The sequence below is a fragment of the Sebastes fasciatus genome, chromosome 5 (assembly GCF_043250625.1).
Source record: "Sebastes fasciatus isolate fSebFas1 chromosome 5, fSebFas1.pri, whole genome shotgun sequence".
Lineage (NCBI taxonomy): Eukaryota > Metazoa > Chordata > Actinopteri > Perciformes > Sebastidae > Sebastes > Sebastes fasciatus.
Window position 1 is genome coordinate 7,396,766 of NC_133799.1, and position 19,774 is coordinate 7,416,539.

The 19,774-nt window shown below is 40.9% G+C and overlaps 1 protein-coding gene across 4 annotated transcripts in view; it reads left to right on the top strand.

Annotated features, from left to right (window-relative positions):
• adamts10 (ADAM metallopeptidase with thrombospondin type 1 motif, 10) overlaps nucleotides 1-19,774 on the top strand; it is a 59,770-nt gene that overhangs the window by 16,259 nt on the left and 23,737 nt on the right. For all 4 annotated transcript variants that reach the window (XM_074634826.1, XM_074634828.1, XM_074634827.1 and 1 more), the window contains exons 5-16: nucleotides 3,003-3,171; nucleotides 3,623-3,825; nucleotides 5,665-5,748; nucleotides 8,463-8,608; nucleotides 10,315-10,358; nucleotides 11,839-11,944; nucleotides 14,765-14,911; nucleotides 15,187-15,328; nucleotides 16,765-16,872; nucleotides 17,273-17,418; nucleotides 19,422-19,485; nucleotides 19,608-19,710. In XM_074634826.1, coding sequence (XP_074490927.1) covers nucleotides 3,003-3,171; nucleotides 3,623-3,825; nucleotides 5,665-5,748; nucleotides 8,463-8,608; nucleotides 10,315-10,358; nucleotides 11,839-11,944; nucleotides 14,765-14,911; nucleotides 15,187-15,328; nucleotides 16,765-16,872; nucleotides 17,273-17,418; nucleotides 19,422-19,485; nucleotides 19,608-19,710 — 1,462 coding nt within the window. The remainder of the gene's footprint in view (nucleotides 1-3,002; nucleotides 3,172-3,622; nucleotides 3,826-5,664; nucleotides 5,749-8,462; nucleotides 8,609-10,314; nucleotides 10,359-11,838; nucleotides 11,945-14,764; nucleotides 14,912-15,186; nucleotides 15,329-16,764; nucleotides 16,873-17,272; nucleotides 17,419-19,421; nucleotides 19,486-19,607; nucleotides 19,711-19,774) is intronic.

The window sequence follows — 19,774 nt, forward strand, 5'->3', positions numbered from 1 at the left end:
TCTGAGTATAGAGTGCTCCATGGATGACGTATTTTTGTAGGTCAACCAGGAAGTTAGCATCACCCTGGGTTGCCTTGACAAAAAATCAATGGGATTTTTCCATTGGGTTTTGAATAATTGCAGAAAATAAGCTCTGCGGCAAACACACGTTTATGATGCTTGCATGTTTTGTTCAGCAAGATAATCTTCACAAATGAACACCGCTTTTATGATTTTAGAAGCGTAAATGCAATCGCCAGAAGTAAAAAGCTAACGTCAGGCTATAAAGAAACTACACCACAGTCGCATGAGCGTGAGTATAAACAACTAGGCTGTAAAGACGGACGAGTCGGCGTGATGACGTTTAGTAGTCTCATTTAGTCACTTGATAGCAACTGTCTTTTTTCAGACACATAAAGGGTTAAAAATTCACGATTGGGGTATTAATTGACGTATTTTATGTTGTACAAGAAAACGTTAATATCTCTTAGGCTTGTGTTAACCACAGACCTTATTTCAGGCATCTAACTAAAAACCCATTAAAAAAACCCATTGACTTCCAGACGAGGGAACAGGAAGTGCTAAAATGCTAACTGATTTCCCGGTTTTAAGACTCATTCCTGTTGCACTCTATTTTATCAGTTTTCCAAATTGGTCAAAGCATCAATTCCATTTCATTTCTTTCCCACTCTCATGAAGTCATCAGCTTGTTAATGCCCCCAAACTAAGAGATCAAAGTTAGTTCCCCCCCCCCCTGAATCACTGGACCGGATCACTTCATTGTGATGCATCATTTTGTTGGCTTAAATAATTTCCCTGCATTCACAGCGCCGTGTATCTGTGTATCCTCTCACTACAAACAGCAGGCTCCAAAATAACAGTAGTATACACAGCTGAGGATTAGATGTGTTCACAAAGCGTTAATAAGCAGCACACGTAATTACTGTTGGTCAAACCAGCATGAGCACATTCACCAGCGAGCGGGCGGTGTGTCCAGGGGAGCATCACTAACTATATTATGGGATTAAAGGCACTTTGAAGGCCGCCGCAGTGAGTCGAGGGGATACACTCGCTCTGACCGGGGCCAACACATCTGAGCAGATTCAAAGGAAGTGTTAGTGTATCGCTCTCTGTCTCACTCTCTCATTTGTCTCGCTCCCATTCACTCTTTCATGCTCTCACGTGTGTTTGTCTGTGTGTGTTTGTTCTGTGGGGTCCTGATCCTCCTCTCAGATGGGTCCAACAGAGGACCCTGTGAGGGGGACAGTGTTTGTAGTGGGTCAGTCTGAACAAAAAGCCATATGATGACAATGTTGGGCTTTTATCTTTCATATAAAAGTATCTCTGATCATAAAATGTTGTCACTGAACAGTTGTTGGATAGTCTGAGATGAACATAGACCTTAAGCATAGTCCTAATAACAGCATGTGGCATATGATTGTTCTTTTATATCCATATTTATCCAAAAGAGTTGAATGTATTTATTTCTCACTAGGGCTGCAACGAACGGTTATTTTCGTTGTCGATTGATTATTTTCTCGATTAATCGATTAGTCGTTTGGTCTATAAAATGTCAGAAAATTGTGAAAAATGTCAATCAGTGTTTCTCAAAGCCCGAGATGATGTCCTCAAATGTCTTGTTTTGTCCACAGCTCAAAGATATTCAGTTTACTGTCATAGAGGAGTAAAGAAACCAGAAAATATTCACATTTAAGAAGCTGGAATCAGAGAATTTTTAACTTATTTCTTTAAAAAAATACTCAAACCGATTAATCTTTCATTATTCATTCATTCATCCTAATCAAAATAACATTGACAACGAATTAATTAATCAATTAATCAATGCAGCTCTATTTCTCACTAAGAGCTAATCAGCTAATGTAACCTGAGAATTAGATTACAAATGCTACTGTAAACAGGAGAAAATGTTATATAAATATAATAAATTGCTGGTCGTTCAATAAAAATGAAAATTGATAAAGATAATATTCATACTATTTCAATTTTAAAATGACTTGGCATCTCCTGTGTTATATTATTGCTTTAAAAATCTCAATATCTAATAGTGTAATACTTGACAGGGCACTACAATCTATGACACTTGTTTTGTTATTACAGTCTTTAGTTATTGTTAGTTAGTACATGTTGTTCTTTTATGTTATAATCATACGCCACTACATTATGTGGAAGTTGCATCATTAAATGATTTGAATATTTTTGTCACACAGACAAACTAACATCTTATTTCTAACAGTCTGTAGTGCGAAGATAACCACTCACTTCTCAAATTATTATTACGTTGTGTCTTTAGGTTCTGTTTCCTCATCATCTCTCTTGTCTGTTGTCATGTCATTGTTCACTGCACCTTTGTTTTAAGGACATTGCAGATTGTACTATTAACATAAGCCAATACAGTCTCAATGTATATTTCTATGTAAGTGCTTTTTATTATCTTTATTTGTTTGGTATTATGACCAAAAGTCAGTGACTCTTGCTACTGTGGAACAAAAGCTTTTGCCAAGAGGCTCACTGCGGACTGTAAACTACTGAATCTTTTTCCAAATATGATGATCAACACTGACAAGTGCTGCCTCTAAAATAAACTAGTTTAGACAGTGATCACAAATGGAGAGCAGAAACTGCAACAACACTAAACACTGAGCTCAAAATTCGCTGCAGTGGAAGCTCAGAGGTTGTTATGAAGTCTCTCTAGCTGTCAGTTTTCTGACCCATTAGCACCAGGATCCCTCAGAGGGCCTCAGATTCAGCTCTGCCTCACCTTAACTTACCCTGCCTGCTTCATCGCTCATTCTTCTTTGTCAATATGAAGAGTATAAGTGATTCATTTTAGTGGGATGATCTGTTTTAATTATTATATTTATTAACATGTGAAGTAAAGATTCAGGCAATCCGTGTAATGTGACGTTTGTAATATTTGTACCATGAAAGCAATGATCCCTGTTATTCTACTATATTCTATTTTATTCTGTTCTATTCTGCTCTACGTATCTGTCTCTCTGCAGCAGGGGGTGATTGTTGCAGGGGGAGAGGAGTACCTGATTGAACCCCTTGTCTCACCAGATAACCAGACCAGGACGGAGAGGGGGGAGAGAGCAGAGGGGCGCCCCCATGTGGTTTACAAGCGGTCATCGCTCCGCCATCAGTACAAGGGCCAATCCTGTGGAGTCATTGGTGAGAGGAGAGATATTCTGGTCTTTTTAGTAGCAGCCGTTCGGTCCAGACTGGAGGAGTAAACAGGCCCAGACTGATTTGCATAGCAGCCAGCAGCAGAAGATTGTGGTTGTGTCTGAGTTCCCAGTTGTTATTGGGTGTGACTGAGTCTATGTCGCAGGGCGTTGCTGAAAAAGCAAAAGTATGTTCGGAAAACCATATTTTCACAAATTAAAGTAAAAAAAAACATCCAGCTTTGTAATGCTTTCATCCTGCTCTGTATCCATGGAAAGTGTGTTCAGGCATCAGATCATCATTAATGTCTCGGCCAGTCGTGGCAAATGTACAGTGAGTGATTCTGTTTTTAATGTATAAACTGGCTGAACTGCTGCTCGGCTTTTTGCGGTTTCCTCTCACTATATGCCATCAAAATGTGAGCGTGTGTGTGTGTGTGTGTGTGGTCTCCCCTCAGATGAGAAGCCGATGAAAGGTGCGTCATGGTGGCAACGAACACTGAAGACGCCTCCCCACCACGTCGGACGCGGCCAGCTGCCTCTGAAGCGCTCAGTTAGCCGGGAGCGCTACGTGGAGACGCTGGTGGTAGCTGACAAGATGATGGTGGGTTACCATGGTCGCAGGGACATCGAGCAGTACATCCTGGCCGTCATGAATATTGTAAGTTTCACAACACAAAAGATGTACATGCACAATGTGAGTCATTGGAGTTATTCTTGAGGAATACAAATTATGAAAAGCTTCATGCCAAGATGATGTTTTGTTTTTGAATAGTTCAGCTTTTCTAAGCTTTCAGCAGCAATCCAATGGCCAATCGTGTTTTGGTTAATTGGTATCATACAAAACAAAAAAAGAAAGCCTGGAGTCGACCAAGAAACAATTTAGAAGAGATTAAAGAATAGAAACGTCTAGGTTGTAGTGCTTTTCTAATGCCAAGGATTAGTTAGACATGAACTTGTTTATACATTTATGTGTCTGTATGTGTGTGTAAAACCCAAACTAAGTTGACAGAAATTAGATTTAGGCAAATTTAGTTCCATGAATAATGCTTAGAGACAAAAAAGAAAAACAACTTTTTTGATTTCTCCTAGTGGAAGCCACATGTTTTATTCAGACGGGCTTAGTTTGTATGTCATCATCTGCACTGCCTCTTGTCACTAGGGATCTTTTAACACACAGTTAATCACTTTAAACCTATACACACATGTGTTAGGAATGTATTTAATGACTGGTTGGTTAGCTGCTATTGTTACAAAGCAGGTTGCCTCCGGAGTGTTGCAGAGTCACAGAAACCAGCAGCGTCTCTTTAGTGGTGTGGAGCAAAGTGGGCCAAATTACACCAGACACCATTAATGACAAGTGCAGCTTTAGTTTTAGTTTTATCACTGTTGGTGCTTTAAACTCTTTAATAATCATTGGCAATGACTTTACAGCTCTTTTAAGATTATCAGACTAGACTTAGTTATAGCTTAAAATCAATCTAGGTAGGGGAACAGGACAGGCATGCCCTCTTAACACACTTCTGTTTGCTCTTGTCGTAGCCGTCACTACACAAATAAATTCAGAGTTTCTGGCGGTCACAATTGGAGGGTTGAACCAAAGTTGTTACTATTCACGGACAATGCATCCGGGCTGGTCTCTGAATAGGAAATCTTTACAAGTAGTGATAGTTTTTCATCCGTTTTCAAGACTGAGCTTTTATTACACATTATATTAAGCCATTACACATCTTAATTACTGCTGTCAATCGATTATCTGTTCAAAATGTACCTTATAGGGAGGTTTGTCAAGTATTTAATACTCTCTTATCAACATGGGAGTGGGCAAATATGCTGCTTTTTGCAAATGTATGTATGTATATACAGTATTTATTATTGGAAATCAGTTGACAACACAAAACAATGACAAATATTGTCCAGAAACCCTCACAGGTACTGCATTTAGCATAAAAAATATGCTCAAATCATAACATGACAAACTGCAGCCCAACAGGCAACAACAGCTGTCAGTGTGTCAGTGTGCTGACTTGACTATGACTTGCCCCAAAATTGCATGTGATTATTATAAAGTGGGCATGTCTGTAAAGGGGAGACTCGTGGGTACCCATAGAACCCATTTTCACCCCTTTGAAAATGGCCATGACGGTTTTTCCGCACCAACATTTAGTGCAAGTTCGGACCGTTATTTAACGTCCTTCGTGACAAGATAATATGACATGGTTGGTACCAATTACTTAGGTTTTGTAGTTTCATATGATGCCAGTATCTTCACTTTATCTTTAAAATTGAGCCCGCTACAACCTCTAAAAGATATTAGTGGCGTTAAAATTAATTTGCATTAACGCGTTATTATCGCGTTAACTTTGAAAGCCGTAATCTTAATGTATGATGGTTTACTCCAGTGTCTATTTCTTGTGTTATCTGAGCTCTAGTGTAATGTGCTCAACTAGTGTATCAGGTGTTTTTAAGACTGGTCTTTTCTTGTTTCCCTGGAGGTCAGGTTGCCAAACTGTTCCAGGATTCTAGCCTGGGGAACGCAGTCAATATTGTGGTGACACGGCTCATCCTGCTCATGGAAGATCAGGTAAATAAACTGTCAACTACTGTAATAAGTTGCACAACCCCCTCCTCCCCTCTCTGTAATGTGTCTGTTAGTGCTTGTATTCATTACCTCTCTGTCCAGACTGCACAAAACTCTTCCCTGACCAGCATCTATGAGCTCCTTGTTGTATCAAATTATTGGCTTAAGTGTCTTTTCCTCCACCATCCCGGTGGACTCTTTGCGTGTGTTCTTGTAAATGGTGGCTGTAATGAAAGAGGCTGTAGGGAAGCGAGGAAGAGGGATATGGGCGAGGAAAGGCGGAAAAGTCAGGATATGAGGGGGGTTTTGTACCTGCTGTCAGACAGAGCAGCTTTGTGACTGTCCTGCTGGTTACTGTGGTGAACAGTGACCTTTCTGACCATTGCTATGACGCACATCCAGGGTGTAGAGAAGGTTAAAGTTAGATTTAGACGCTGAGGCTAAAAACATACAAATCGAAGGCCCAAGAGAACACCATCAGGATCCTAATTCACCAGATTCCTCGAGGTCTGGTCTGTCATTTGACCAATATGTTCTAGCCATGCTAGCAGCGTAGCAATGTTTGACGGTCACTCGGTCCACCACTTTAGTCCAGTCTGAAATGTATCAACAACTGCTGGATTGATATGGTACAGACATTCATGTTCTCCCCAGGAAGAATTGTAACAACTTTGGTGACAAAACTTTAATTTGTCCAATACTTTGATTTATGACTAAATACTTACAAAACTACATACTGCAGCTGCCAGTACAAAGTACATACTGTTGCATGCAGTATGCATACACTTAGGACATACTACTTCGTCATAACACTGTGACTTGAACTTTGACCTTCTTGCTCATATATACGCTGTGCAGAGGATTGTGGGTCAGGAAAGCATGCTGGCTTGCATACTGACAAATGTGACCGGATGTAGTAGGACATCCTGGTATTTTTGGCATTCTGCATTTGACATACTAAATCTTTTTCTGGCATACTAAATGGTACGGTAGTATGGGTATTGGAATGCACAGTATGCCTACTAAACATCAGCATTTCAGCATTGTCCTTGTAAGCATGTCAGCATACTGAAATTTTCAGCATTGCTGTGCACAGCCTCACACAGCAGTCAGCACGTCTGTAGACTCATGTTGTATGTTATAAGTGAGTGAGCGGAGGTTACAAAGGGCACAGAGTTAGAATCCACACCTGACCACAAGGCAGGCGTTCAGCTCATTAAAAGTGCATGACCTTACCGGCATAGCACAGGAGATGACTGGGCCATCTGGCTACCTAGTAACTGACCTTATTAGCCCGCCGTTAACAGCATGTGGTGAGACGGTGCGGCCGGCTCCGTCGTAATGTTTGACCTTCTAGCAATCTGAGATGAATCATGCTGAATTGAAGGGGTATTACAGTGTGGCTTTGAGGTTTCCTCCATAGCTGTCTTATTAGGGAACATTTATGATTCATACGGTTCATACTGCCTCAAAATTAGCCCCATAATTTACCGCTCGGATGTGTTCGTCATCTGACAGAATAAAGAAGTAAATGTTAGGATCATTAGCGGTGGGCAGTATTAGTGTTGTTATTCTTTCTCCATGGACCGTTGAGGTTGAGGTCGGGACCGGATCGAGAGTAGTCTCGGCGAGTGGTTCTGCTGCTGGTTTCCAGGTCTGAAAACGGCAAGCTGCCCCTGGAAAATAAAATCAGGCCAGCAGTGGGCCCAGAAATGAGGGACTGTGGGATGAGACAATTACTAGTTATGTCACCACATGCATTCCTGGGTTACGAGTTCTCGCCAGCTGTGGCCAGCAGAGCACTCCCTCCTCTCCGTCTCCTCTCTGCACTCTCATAATACTAGAAAGCGCCCTCACTCTAATCCTGCCTCCACAGTCGCCTCTTTGATTGAATGGAGGGAGGTTTCTTAAGCTTTTTAGGCCTGGAATCCAAATCTTGTCTCACCATGCATGACATACAGTGTAATGAAGTTGTTCTCCAGTGTAAACCATGTATCTCCAAATTTGCTGATTTTGAATTAAACCTGCAGTAGGCAGAATGTTTTTTGCATCATTGGACAAAAACTCCACAATAACCTTTCAGCATATTGTAATTCAAGTGTTCTGATAGAAAACTAGACTTCTGCACCTCCTCATGGCTCTGTTTTCAGACTTCAAAAAATCTAGCCCGTGACGGGAGACTTTGGCCAATCACAGGTCATTTCAGAGAGAGCGTTCCTATTTTCTGTTCATTCAACGGTGGTAGCTGTCAATCACTTGCGAATTCTGATCAAACGGTCAAACTAGGTGATCTAGGTGACTAGGTGACTAGCTGATCAAATATGCTTCTTACTTCTACTTCTATACTTCTTATGCTAAATTAACCATTTAAAACCCCATTGGATTATCTAAAAAAGATAATGTCACAAAGCTGAAAACAAGACGTTTTTCTTAGCTTATGTAAAGTTCACATTTTGGAGATACGTTGTTTTCACATGACAGTAAGACTAACATAAAGCCTGACACACTGCAATACAGGAGGACTGGGGCTGGGTTATCATAGCATTGTTGATCTTACCATCTGATTGTTGACACTGGAAAAACAATATATTATAGAATTAAGTATATTTGCAAAAACATTAAATCACTGGAGTTGTAGCCTCCATTTTTTTGTGTTTTAAGGTTTATTTTTCTAACTTGCTTTTGACTCTGTATTTTCTCTCTTGTCTCTCTTCCAGCCAACTCTAGAGATCAACCACCATGCAGGGAAATCCCTAGACAGCTTCTGTAAGTGGCAGAAAAACATCCAGCACCGGAGCAGCTACGGTAACGCCATACCAGACAACGGGATCGCTCACCATGACACCGCTGTGCTCATCACCAGGTCAGAAAAACAAACAGACACACCTTTCTCAGAGAAATAAAGACTGTAACTGTGTTCTGCAGCTTTCTTCATATCAGGGTCCATACGCAGTATGGAAAAGTATGGAATTAGATTTTAGTAATTTCCAGGTCTGGATAAGTATGGAAATAAAGAAAAGAGAGTATGGAAAAACATTTGTTTCCAGACTATTGCCCCTATTCTGTTTTCTAAAATATGAAATTCAGAATTTCTAAAAATAAATTGATCATAAAAGCAGATGTTTTTCATGGCGTTTTGGAGCAGCCAAAATGTTTACTACTGTGTGAGAGAGTGTGGGCCAGAGCATGCTTAATGTCATCAAAAACAAGGCTAGAAGTAGGCAATGACATGCGACTGAACACCTATGCAGAGCTGCTTCTACGCCTGTACGTCACAGCCAGGGCCGGCACGTCCATATAGGCAAAATCGTAAAATCGTTTGACATCTCAACCATGGGCGAGGTGCCAAAGCACTGTAGTCTTGTCACAGCATCCCCTGCACCCCAAGTCATGAAGTCACAAAGTCAAATATGGTCTGAAAAATCTACAGAGAAGTCTGAAACTTTGAGTCTGGAAATGGAAAATGTGTAGGAACCCTGTCATATATAAATAAAGGTCATTTAGAATGCAGACATTGTTTGTGAGGCCAAGTTTGATTGCAAGGCAAGTAACTGTACTGGGTTTGTGTTTATGTACAACACCCTAACCCTCCTACCGCAATGTGTTGTAAATAAAAATATGTTTAGTCTGTTCCCCTGTTCATAAAAGGGTTAAAGCAGTGTTTCCTCTGAGCTGAATTCTTACATTCCCAGCCTCTGTCCTCATAGGTTTTCAATAAGCCAAGTCCGAGAGATTTGGGCTGTATCTTGTCCTGTCTGAGGTGACGATAGCTGAGGCCGCTCTGCCCAGCTCAGCATCTGGAGACAAAACGTAAAAGAGAGATATGAGGAGGGAGCGAGAGACAATGACAGATTTATTTTTTTGAAGAAAGCAGCCGAGAGAGAAAATGGAGAGGACACGAAAGAGGGCAGAAATCAAAGCAAAGCTGCTTTGAATCTATCAGCGCTGCTTTCTCTCAATTTTCTCGTCGTTTCTCTAACTGCGCTCTCTATTACTGATACTGCTGGTGGAAAACAGAGACAACAGTGGTGGATGCATATTAAGCAGATAAAACACTGATGCTATTGACTGAGGAATGTGCAACAAGAAACAACACAGCCATGGTTTGGTCAGAGTCATCTGAATGCGATGGGGCCGGGCTGAGCTGCCACAAATACCTTCCCATTCTTCCTAACAGAATGTGCTATGAGCTTATGTAAGAGTACAGATAGATAAATGTCCTGTGGTTTCGGTGGTGGCTTTGTGAGAACACTTGGGTTTTACGACAGGATTTATCAAGCAGAGGATGGAAACTGTCCAGACAGATGACACCACAGTGACCGTCCACGACTTCCTGCTATTGTTCTTTTAAACCTATATCTGGCTGCTATCATTGCTGTCCACTGTCGGACCATAACGTCTGTGGGAGCGTGTCTGTCAGCATCTGTGAATGTACTGCTTGTCCATGTCAAGCATGTTATGCATGTGTACGTGTGATTGCATGAGTGGTGCTGCTTCTGTTTGTGTGTGAGCATATACTGTAATTATTCGTTTTTTACATCCTGGTTTGATTTTCCTTTCTGTCTGCAGATACGACATCTGCATCCAAAAGAACAAGCCCTGTGAAACCCTAGGTAACACACACACACACGCACACACACACACGCACACACACACACACACACACACACACACACACACATACACACACACACACATACACACACACACATATATTTGTACTTTACAAACACTATACTTACTGTACTATACTTATGAGAACCATCAGTGACATAAAGCATTCCCTCACCCCTAAGCCTGACCGTAACCCTCACAACCGCCTAACCTCAACCAATACACTAAACTCAGCCAAAGATTCTCATTCACAAATACTACAGACCATCTTGCAATGGGATCACGCCAGCCGCAGCGCCAAATCGGGCCAGGGGAGTAAAGTGGGGGGGGGGCAATGACCCCTTCCCCACTTCCTACCCCCCCTATTTCAGGCGCCCTTGCTCGGACCATAGACTGTATATAAAGATGGACGACATGACGGCTCTCTGAAAGTGAAGCCAAAACATCTCAGTCGATTGATGCGTGAGACGTCTGCTCTGAGTGATGCACAGTAGTTGTGCAGCCGGAGGCTCGGGAATTGCACGAGAGAGGAGATGTAACTTTAACTTTCCATAACCGTCACCGTCTGTGTCTTAGAACATGCAAATTTGATCATAAATATGGTTAAAGAGATGGTTAGTTGTTGTGTCTTTCTAGCCAAACAGGTGCTAACGTAGTAGCTAGGTGGCTCACGCTAAAAAGCTGTGGCCGTACTCGGCTCGTGATTGGCTCGGGTGGGTGTGTGGGTGGGACCTCAATACCGCGGCCCCCCCACCCCGATCACTACTGCGCAGACTCTGGCTCCAACTCAGACTTTGGCGGACCATTTTTTGTGTCAAATTATGGATTTCTTAAGTAAGTAGCCATGTAATAAGCGGGGTAATGTGCAGCTAGCGGGTCATTGTTGTGAAATAAACCCTGAGAGGGTGATGCGGGTGGACTCCTGAACAACGAGAGGCTCGCTGTATATTATCACTTACATAGTCTATGGCTTGGATCACACCCATCTTCAAACTCGACCTCCGATTTTATCTCAACTACACACCTGTAAAGTTTCGTGACAGCATCGTGCATGTTTGCGACGCTATCGCGGTTACAAAATCTGTCCACAGAAATATAAAAAACGCCTCTGTGGTAGTTCCTTCTACAGTCGGTGTTACAGGACCACATGTTGCCATGGTGACACACACACAGACTCGCATGGTGAAAACAATACCAGCGTCGCTGTTGCAGCTGATAATCATACAAATCAAGCATGTCATGGTTCATTTATAGCAAGGCGTATTATGTGTGTTGATGTTGTATCTGAATAATTAAAAAGGTGTTGGACTCAGCTGAGAAAGCCAGACTACTCCAGACTGAACATTTTAAGTCTCTCTCACTCACCCAGAAATTGAGATTTGGAAGGTTTTGTGTGTCAGTCTATATGCTTCCTATAATATTGATGGTTTACAGTCAGAGGAGATATATTCATATCATATTCATATGTGTGTGAGACAGGTCTGGCTCCTGTAGGAGGGATGTGTGAGCCAGAGAGGAGCTGCAGCATCAATGAGGACATCGGCCTGGGAACAGCCTTCACCATCGCCCACGAGATAGGACACACGTGAGTCAAACACACACACACACACACACACACACACACACACACACACACACACACACACACACACACACGCAGTAAACTGGCCATTTTCTGAAAGATTTCAGGCTTATCTCTATTTTTGAAAAACACAAATCCATTTAGTGTCACATATCTTTCAATGGAAAGTCTTACGTCGGAGGCTCAATAAAGGCCTGATGAGTGAAATCAAAGTGCAATTAGTTTGTAACAAATTCATTTTATTTTAATTTATCTCCACTGCAGGATTGATAAATATATAATGTATGTATAATGTATAATAAATAATCGCGATCTCAATATTGACCACAACAATCGTGATTATGATTTTTGCCATAATCGACCAGCCGTAGGTTGGATACGTTTTAAGTGGACTTGCATCATCCACATGTCTGATGACTGAAAGGGGTATTAGTCTTGTTTAACAGTATATAAAAGGTTATGTTAAATCTTTCAGGACAAGTTTCCACAATGTTGCATGCAGAGATCACGCACATTAAGCTACGACCCACTAAGACTGTAGAGGAGAAGTTCATAACCCTGTGTCCTGCGGTAACACTGAATCCCTACCAGATCAGTGGTTGTTGTTCTTGAGCTGAGGCTGGAGGTGTCTCATTCGTCTTTTCTTGTGTTCTGGTCTGAGATGATCCCTTCCCTCCTCAGATTACACCTCCAGATCTCCAGAGAGAGATTATGTAATCTCTAACACCATGAGTCATCTCCATCCGCTGACGATGTGTTAATAGTTGTATATTTTCTTTCAGTCACACTATTTATATGTGGAGTTAGTTACATGTGGCGTTTTGGTGCAGCACCTGGAGATGCCTCTGTTTTTTTTTATATACCTAGATGACAAGGAAAATGTGTTTTACTCATTTTCCTGGTATAGCTGATCTATATCACTTAGTAACAAGCCATTTTGTCTGCCTGTATGCGTTACTTCTGTCATGAATGCAGTAAATCAAGAGAGGTTTCTGATTTTATCCCTCTTTTTTTCCTGAGAAAAAACATGGAGCTGGTTTATTTTTGGGGAGCACTTGCTCAGAGTAATTGAGTGTCCCATTGCATTATGTCTGCACACAGCCCCGAGAAGTATTAAGGCAGATGGTGGATCATTCGGGGTCCTGCCTCCCTAATGATTAACACAGGTCGCTTTCGAGTACTCCGACCACAAGGCTCACTAGCCAACATGACTGGTCATACTGTAGCGGGCTGATATATACAATCTGTTTCCTCGACCTCAACACAATTAACATTTGTTTTTAATTGTTATATAAATTGTTTTGACATCACAGTGCAGCCTTAGATTAAATGCAGGCATGTTTGTGGTGGAGGGTACCCACATGAAAAGACAAGACTGACCAAGACAGAAATGACTCAGCAGAGGGATGGAAAGCTTTCAGAACATTTATATTTCAGGATAAAATGCTGCTACTGTGAGTTATCGCTGTCTGGACCACTAACACTCTGTGACTTCATACAGTTTGGTAAACTATCAGGACATAATACCATTTTTATATCCTTTTATCATGTCATGTTGAACATGGAGCATTCTGAATAACTAATAATCTTTTTGACCATACTTTTAGGGCCGCAACTAACGTTTATATTCATTGTTCATTCATCTGTTGATTATTTTCTCGATTAACTGTTTAGTTGTTTGGTCTATAAAATTGTGAAAAATGTCGTTCAGTGTTTCCTCAAATGTCTTATTTTGTCCACAACTCAAAGATATTCAGTTTATTGTCACAGATCAGTGAAGAAACCAGAAAATATTCACATTTAAGAAGCTGGAATCAGAGTTTTGACTTAAAAAAAAAATAAAAAATACTTAAACCGATTAATCAATTGTCAAAACAATGAATGATTTAATTGAGATATAATTGCAAGATTAGTCACTAAAGAAAATAGTCATTCATTTCCAGGTCAGGTGTGTTAGTGTCATATTTTGTGAGTATTTTCACATTACTATCATACTAAGAAAGAATGTAAACTTGACTAGAGTTGCAACTAATGATTATTTTCACTATTGACCCATCTGTTGATTATTTTCTCGATTAACTAATTAATTTTTTTATCTATAAAATATCAGAAAATAGTGTAAAATATCAACATTTTCCCACAGTCCTTTGTGATGTCATCAAATGCCTTGTTTTGTCTGAAAATATTTAATTTACAGTGATATAACAAAGAGAAACGCAGCAAATACTCACATATCCATTTTTGCCAGATTTAGTCTATTATCTAAATAGTTTTATTTTGTCGATTGACTACTCGATTCAATGGTTGCAGCTCTAAATTTGACCTTACATTATGCAGTGTTGCAGTCGTCTTTTTGTTTGTTGTCAGGAAGTTGACCCATTTTCAGTTTGCACAGTTTAGAAAGGCCACCGCATGGTGTAAATAGAAAACCCGCAGGGCTCAGAGTCCCAATGAACAGATCTGAATATAGTGAAGACCACTGTCCTATGATGATAATAATGAAACATGTGGACTTAGATTTTTGATAGATGAAGTTGAGCATTTGTGACAGCTGTGGAATTTAATGTCAAAAATCATATTTCCTGCAGGTTCATGATTCAGGTCATATATCCTTTCTGTGGTTTCATGTTAATTTAAAGCATTTATTCAAATTGGACTCTGACCGGCACTCGACTGCTGACAATCAAGCAGCATGTCTGTTCTTTCGATCCCACTCAGTTATCCACAGCGATCTTTTTTCCACTGCCCCCGTCCCCCGCTGCAGCGACTATTACCGGTCCACGCGCCCTCAAAGTGTTGTCACTGTATCATCATGGGCTTTAGGTTTGGGATGAACCATGACGGTATGGGGAACGCCTGCGGGCCCCGCAGCCAGGAGACCGCCAAGCTGATGGCTGACCACATCACCATGAAGACCAACCCGTTCATCTGGTCCGCATGTAGCCGTGATTACATCACCAGCTTCCTGGAGTGAGTCAGCCTATCAGATATCTGCAACACCACAAAATCATTTGGTAATTAGAGGTTTGAGAAAGAAAAATGCACTTGGATGTCAGAGTAACATTTTTGGTGGTCAGAGAAGCACTCAAGTAACGGATGGATCTTGACAGTAGGCAAATCAATTTAATTATCTGTAGCCTGTTCAGTGTTTCAATAAAACTCTATTACTTTGGAAATTCTCAGAACAAACTACTGAAACATCGCCAGTTACTATGTATTTTAATCTCCTTTTTGGTGTGCTTTAGCTCAGGTATGGGCTCCTGTCTGAACAACGTCCCCCCCAAGCAGGAGTTTGTGTACCCCACCACAGCACCGGGTCAGGCCTACGACGCAGACGAACAGTGCCGCTTCCAGTACGGCGTCAGATCTCGGCAATGTAAATATGCGGTGAGTACTCTGTCTACACTTAACTACTTTTCATTCCTCTTTCAGCTTACTTCTTCTCTTCTCATGATGCGTGTTTGCAGGCGTGCCTCCCTGATATGAACAACCTCATTGCTTGTAATTTTATGTCATAATATTGATATATATATACTGTACATATATATATATATACACACATCTATTGATATAATAACATTTCTTGAAAATCACTTGATAATATAACCAGGCAGGAATGTCTGTTTTTGGCTAATCCTGCCAATTTAAAACTAACAAATTAAGGCTTTTCCTCACATCAATGCAAGATATAATAAAGTATTAAACACATTTTTTGCCAATCCATCCAGTAGTTGTTGAGATATTTCAGTCTGGACCGAAGTGGCCGACCAACCAAACAACAAAGCGACTTTGCCATCCATAGAGTGATATTGCCCACAATGACCTAATACACCCAGGGATAGCTTATACCTATAAACGGCAAGGCAAAATCTCTCATAAAATTATATTGTCTCAAGTTAAATTGTTATAGGTATCGTCCAACTCAAATTTCTGGTTGGAAATGTTCTGTTTTCTTTCTCCCAAGTCCTTCAAACAAGTTGTGTTCTGCAAAAGGGTGACCCCAGTTTTTCAGTCTGAAACTGTCTTAACCCTACAGCAATTACAGCTTTCTCAAGTTCTCACTTTTGCATTTTATTTTTAAAAAGAAAAATCACACAGGTAGCTCTAAATGGATATTAGGGCTGTCCTCGACTCACCAAAGAAATTCTTAGTCAACTAATCTATTAGTTGATTTAATCGTCATGTCTGTAAAACTGTTTCTCCACAAAAAAACACACATCAATCTTGTGTTTACCAGAGATGTGCTCATACGTTTCTTAGAAAGCCGTTGATGGCGCTGTCAACAGTGCCATAAAACAGACCTGATGAAGCCTCTTTGATGTTGTGGAAAAGATTGAAATAATAAGCACAGTTCCCCCTCCAGCTTTTTAATTTATTTTTTACGATGGAATCAGACTGACATCATCTTTTTCTTTTTGCTGACTCATTCCCAATTAAAGTTATTTACCTCACTGCTCACTCCTGATTTGTGTTCCCCCGGCTCTCTCCTTTAAGTCGGCCTCTCTGACAACATGAAACATCTTGCAATACCTTCTCTGAATATCATCCACTTTATTGCTTGGTCAACTTTTATAGGACCAGGTTCAGAGTGAATGGACATCTGGAACAGCATGCAGCTTTATAGACTCATTACTATAGATACTATGTGGTCAGAGCATATGTACACAATAAAACATAATCCCAGGCAGGTTCTAGGCATCGCTGGAGAGTAGGGTGAACGTTAGTGCGTCTGCTCTTATGTCTTCATAATGAGTTTATATAGAAACACTCTGACAGGTTGTCTCTCTCTCTCTCCTGTGTTTTTATTCTCCTTCCACACACAGGAAGTCTGTAGCGAACTTTGGTGTATGAGCAAGAGCAACCGTTGCATCACCAGCAGCATTCCTGCTGCAGAGGGAACCATCTGTCAGACCAACACCATAGAGAAAGGGGTAAATATTGAAATTAACCTTATCCCTTTTGCCACACAAGAAAGGTTTGATGTGGCTGGTGTAGGTGGGAGGATTTAGTTCATCTGGGACTTGGTCCCTTGACTCTTACAATAACATAAAAGCTGCACATGTACTTGTGCTGACTCATCGTGGCTGTTGTTTTGTTTTGATAACATGGTTTCCAATAAAAATACCTACGTGATTGACCATTTTAAAAGACCCTGAAAACATAAACAAAGTTAAAATAACTGTTCTTGGGGTTGCAGGATATCTTGTATACTTCTTGAGAGTGTGACAATTTGCTTTACAAACTTAAAAAATACTGACGTCACTGTTTATGTGTGAATTCTATGTATCCGAATATGTGTATACCGTAAATATATGTGTGTTTGTGCTGCAGTGGTGCTACAAGAGGATGTGTGTGGCGTACGGCACTCGTCCGGAGGGCGTGGACGGGGGCTGGGGTCTGTGGTCACCCTGGGAGGAGTGCAGCAGGACCTGTGGAGGGGGTGTCTCCTCGTCTATCAGACACTGTGACAGCCCCAGGTACGGCTCTCACCTGTGACCAGTCTGAAAGACATCACTCTACCCGGTGGATCAGCTTGTGATACTTCTGATTTTTAACTTTAAAATTACTGGATATCTCAGAATCAGCACATCGAATAGCTCTTTGAATGTAACAGGGAAATTAGCTACAGTACCTAGAGAATAGATTGTAGTTGTAGCATTGTGCCAAATACAACACACTACTCTACAGGATAGCTAATGATTTTTTCAAATCAATCTTAAAGAGGACCTATTATGCTTTTGTGATTTCTCCCTTTCCTTTAGTGTGTTATTTAGTTTTTTGTGCATATAAAAGGTCTGCAAAGTTATAAAGCCCAAGTCCACACCAAAGGGAGTTACTCTCCCCGACAGAATCACTGCTCCTGAACTGCCTGAAACGCCTCACTTGAAGTCCCGCCTTTTCTTCGGCAACATGGTGATGTCACCAAGTAACACATTTGCATAATACCCGCAGAGCGGCTAGTTTGGCACATCTTTTGAACATTAAAGCATGTAAACATGTTCTAGTAGAAACCCAAAATACAAGTAAGCACCTGAAAATCAGCATAATAGGTCCCCTTTAATACAATACTCACACATGTTCATTGAAGGAGTTATGTTTTTCCTGTCCATTCTGGCTGATACAGATTAGTTGCTCTATGAGAGTAAGAGATGAGGGACAAAATCCACAGTCCACGTTCTGTACAAAAATGATAATAAAGTTCAGCTGTACATACAACTTACAGGAAGTATCCTTCCAACACGGTTTAGAAAGGAAACACCCAGCCTCATATTAGATTCAGATGAACTTTAGAATACATTTTTGCACAGAGAGAGGACTGTAGATTGTGTCCATCTCTTACAGTGTAGTCACTCTATGATGTTGCCTCAGCAGGGATTAAATATAAAGACACATATCTCTTTCAAACATATATTTGGCACATTTTTGAGTGTTGATTTAAGATAAACTTGAAAAATCCAAACACATCTTTTGAAATGTGAACTTGTTTCAGTACCCCTTTAATTATAATACTTTTTTTTCGATTGAGTATTTGTGAAATTGTATTGTTTTCATCGGTGGCCAGGTGGATATCCAATGGTTTTCAATCAGAACATTATACCCCCAGTGTGGTTTCTGCTCGGCCACCAAGAAAACAAGATTTTCTGTATTAGTTATGTAAACTATCGGCAAACTATTTGCACACTAAATTATTGTGAGCCAATAGGGGACTGTTATGAAAGACAATTTATAACACTCAAATATAGATATGGGCTATGTTACATATGAAACAATGATCCCAGTCAGTTCCAAACATTGAGGTACAGTATAAGGAAGAAAAAGAGCTCTGGTATCAGCCAGTACCTCAGGTTTGGGAAGTGGAATTGGTATCAGCAAAGATAAAGTTAGACTGCTTCATCCTGAGAAAGTTGCTCCTCAGTTATACCTGTGAGAGGAAACTGGAAGAACATGCAAACTCAACGCAGAAAGCACCGGGGCTTAGATTTATTTCCAGGCAGCAGTGCCACCGTTTTAATCGTGTATGAAATAATTCAGATAGTCTGAATCATCACCAAACGACTAGCAGATTCGCTTTTTGAATCACCGTCACCAGATCCCTCATCTTGAATTGATTCAACTGAGACTGAATTGACCCAAATCTGAGGCCAACGGTGTTCTTTCGCATCATCTCTGAGCATCGTTTGCACATTTGCATTGGCTCCATTCGGTTTCAATCTGTTGAAAGTTTAGCAGAGGCAGCCATTTGACGGTGGCTGGCTCTGGCTTCCTTCTCAGCTGTTTTTTTTTTTATGTAGAGGTGTTGTGGTGATGGTCTGTGATAAAGCAATAAAAGAGACAGACAGTGAGATTGGAAACACACATGAAGGCAGACAAAGCAGAGATCAGGAGCCAGTGTTGTATGGTGATGTGATGGAGGTTAGATCGTGTTAAATTGTACTCAGATGTGACTGACTGGCCTGATTCTCTTTGTGTTTGGTTGAAGGCCAACTATTGGTGGAAAGTATTGTCTGGGGGAGAGAAAGCGCTTCAGGTCCTGCAATATTGATGTGAGTATCGCTGCTCTTCATCGTCATCATCGATTCAACATACAGTAATCACAATCGTGAATATTATTTGATTTGTTTTGTGTGTAGTCATGGAATTTGTTTGTAAAATATATATATTACAGGAGTGCCCTGCAGGCTCTCGGGATTTCCGGGTGATTCAGTGCTCTGATTTCGACAGCGTTCCTTTCCGGGGAAAGTTTTACACCTGGAAGCCGTACAGAGGAGGTGAGTGAGTAACCAATCTCTGTGTGAGGTTTGTGTGAGTAACTTTCTACTTAAAGTGTGTGTG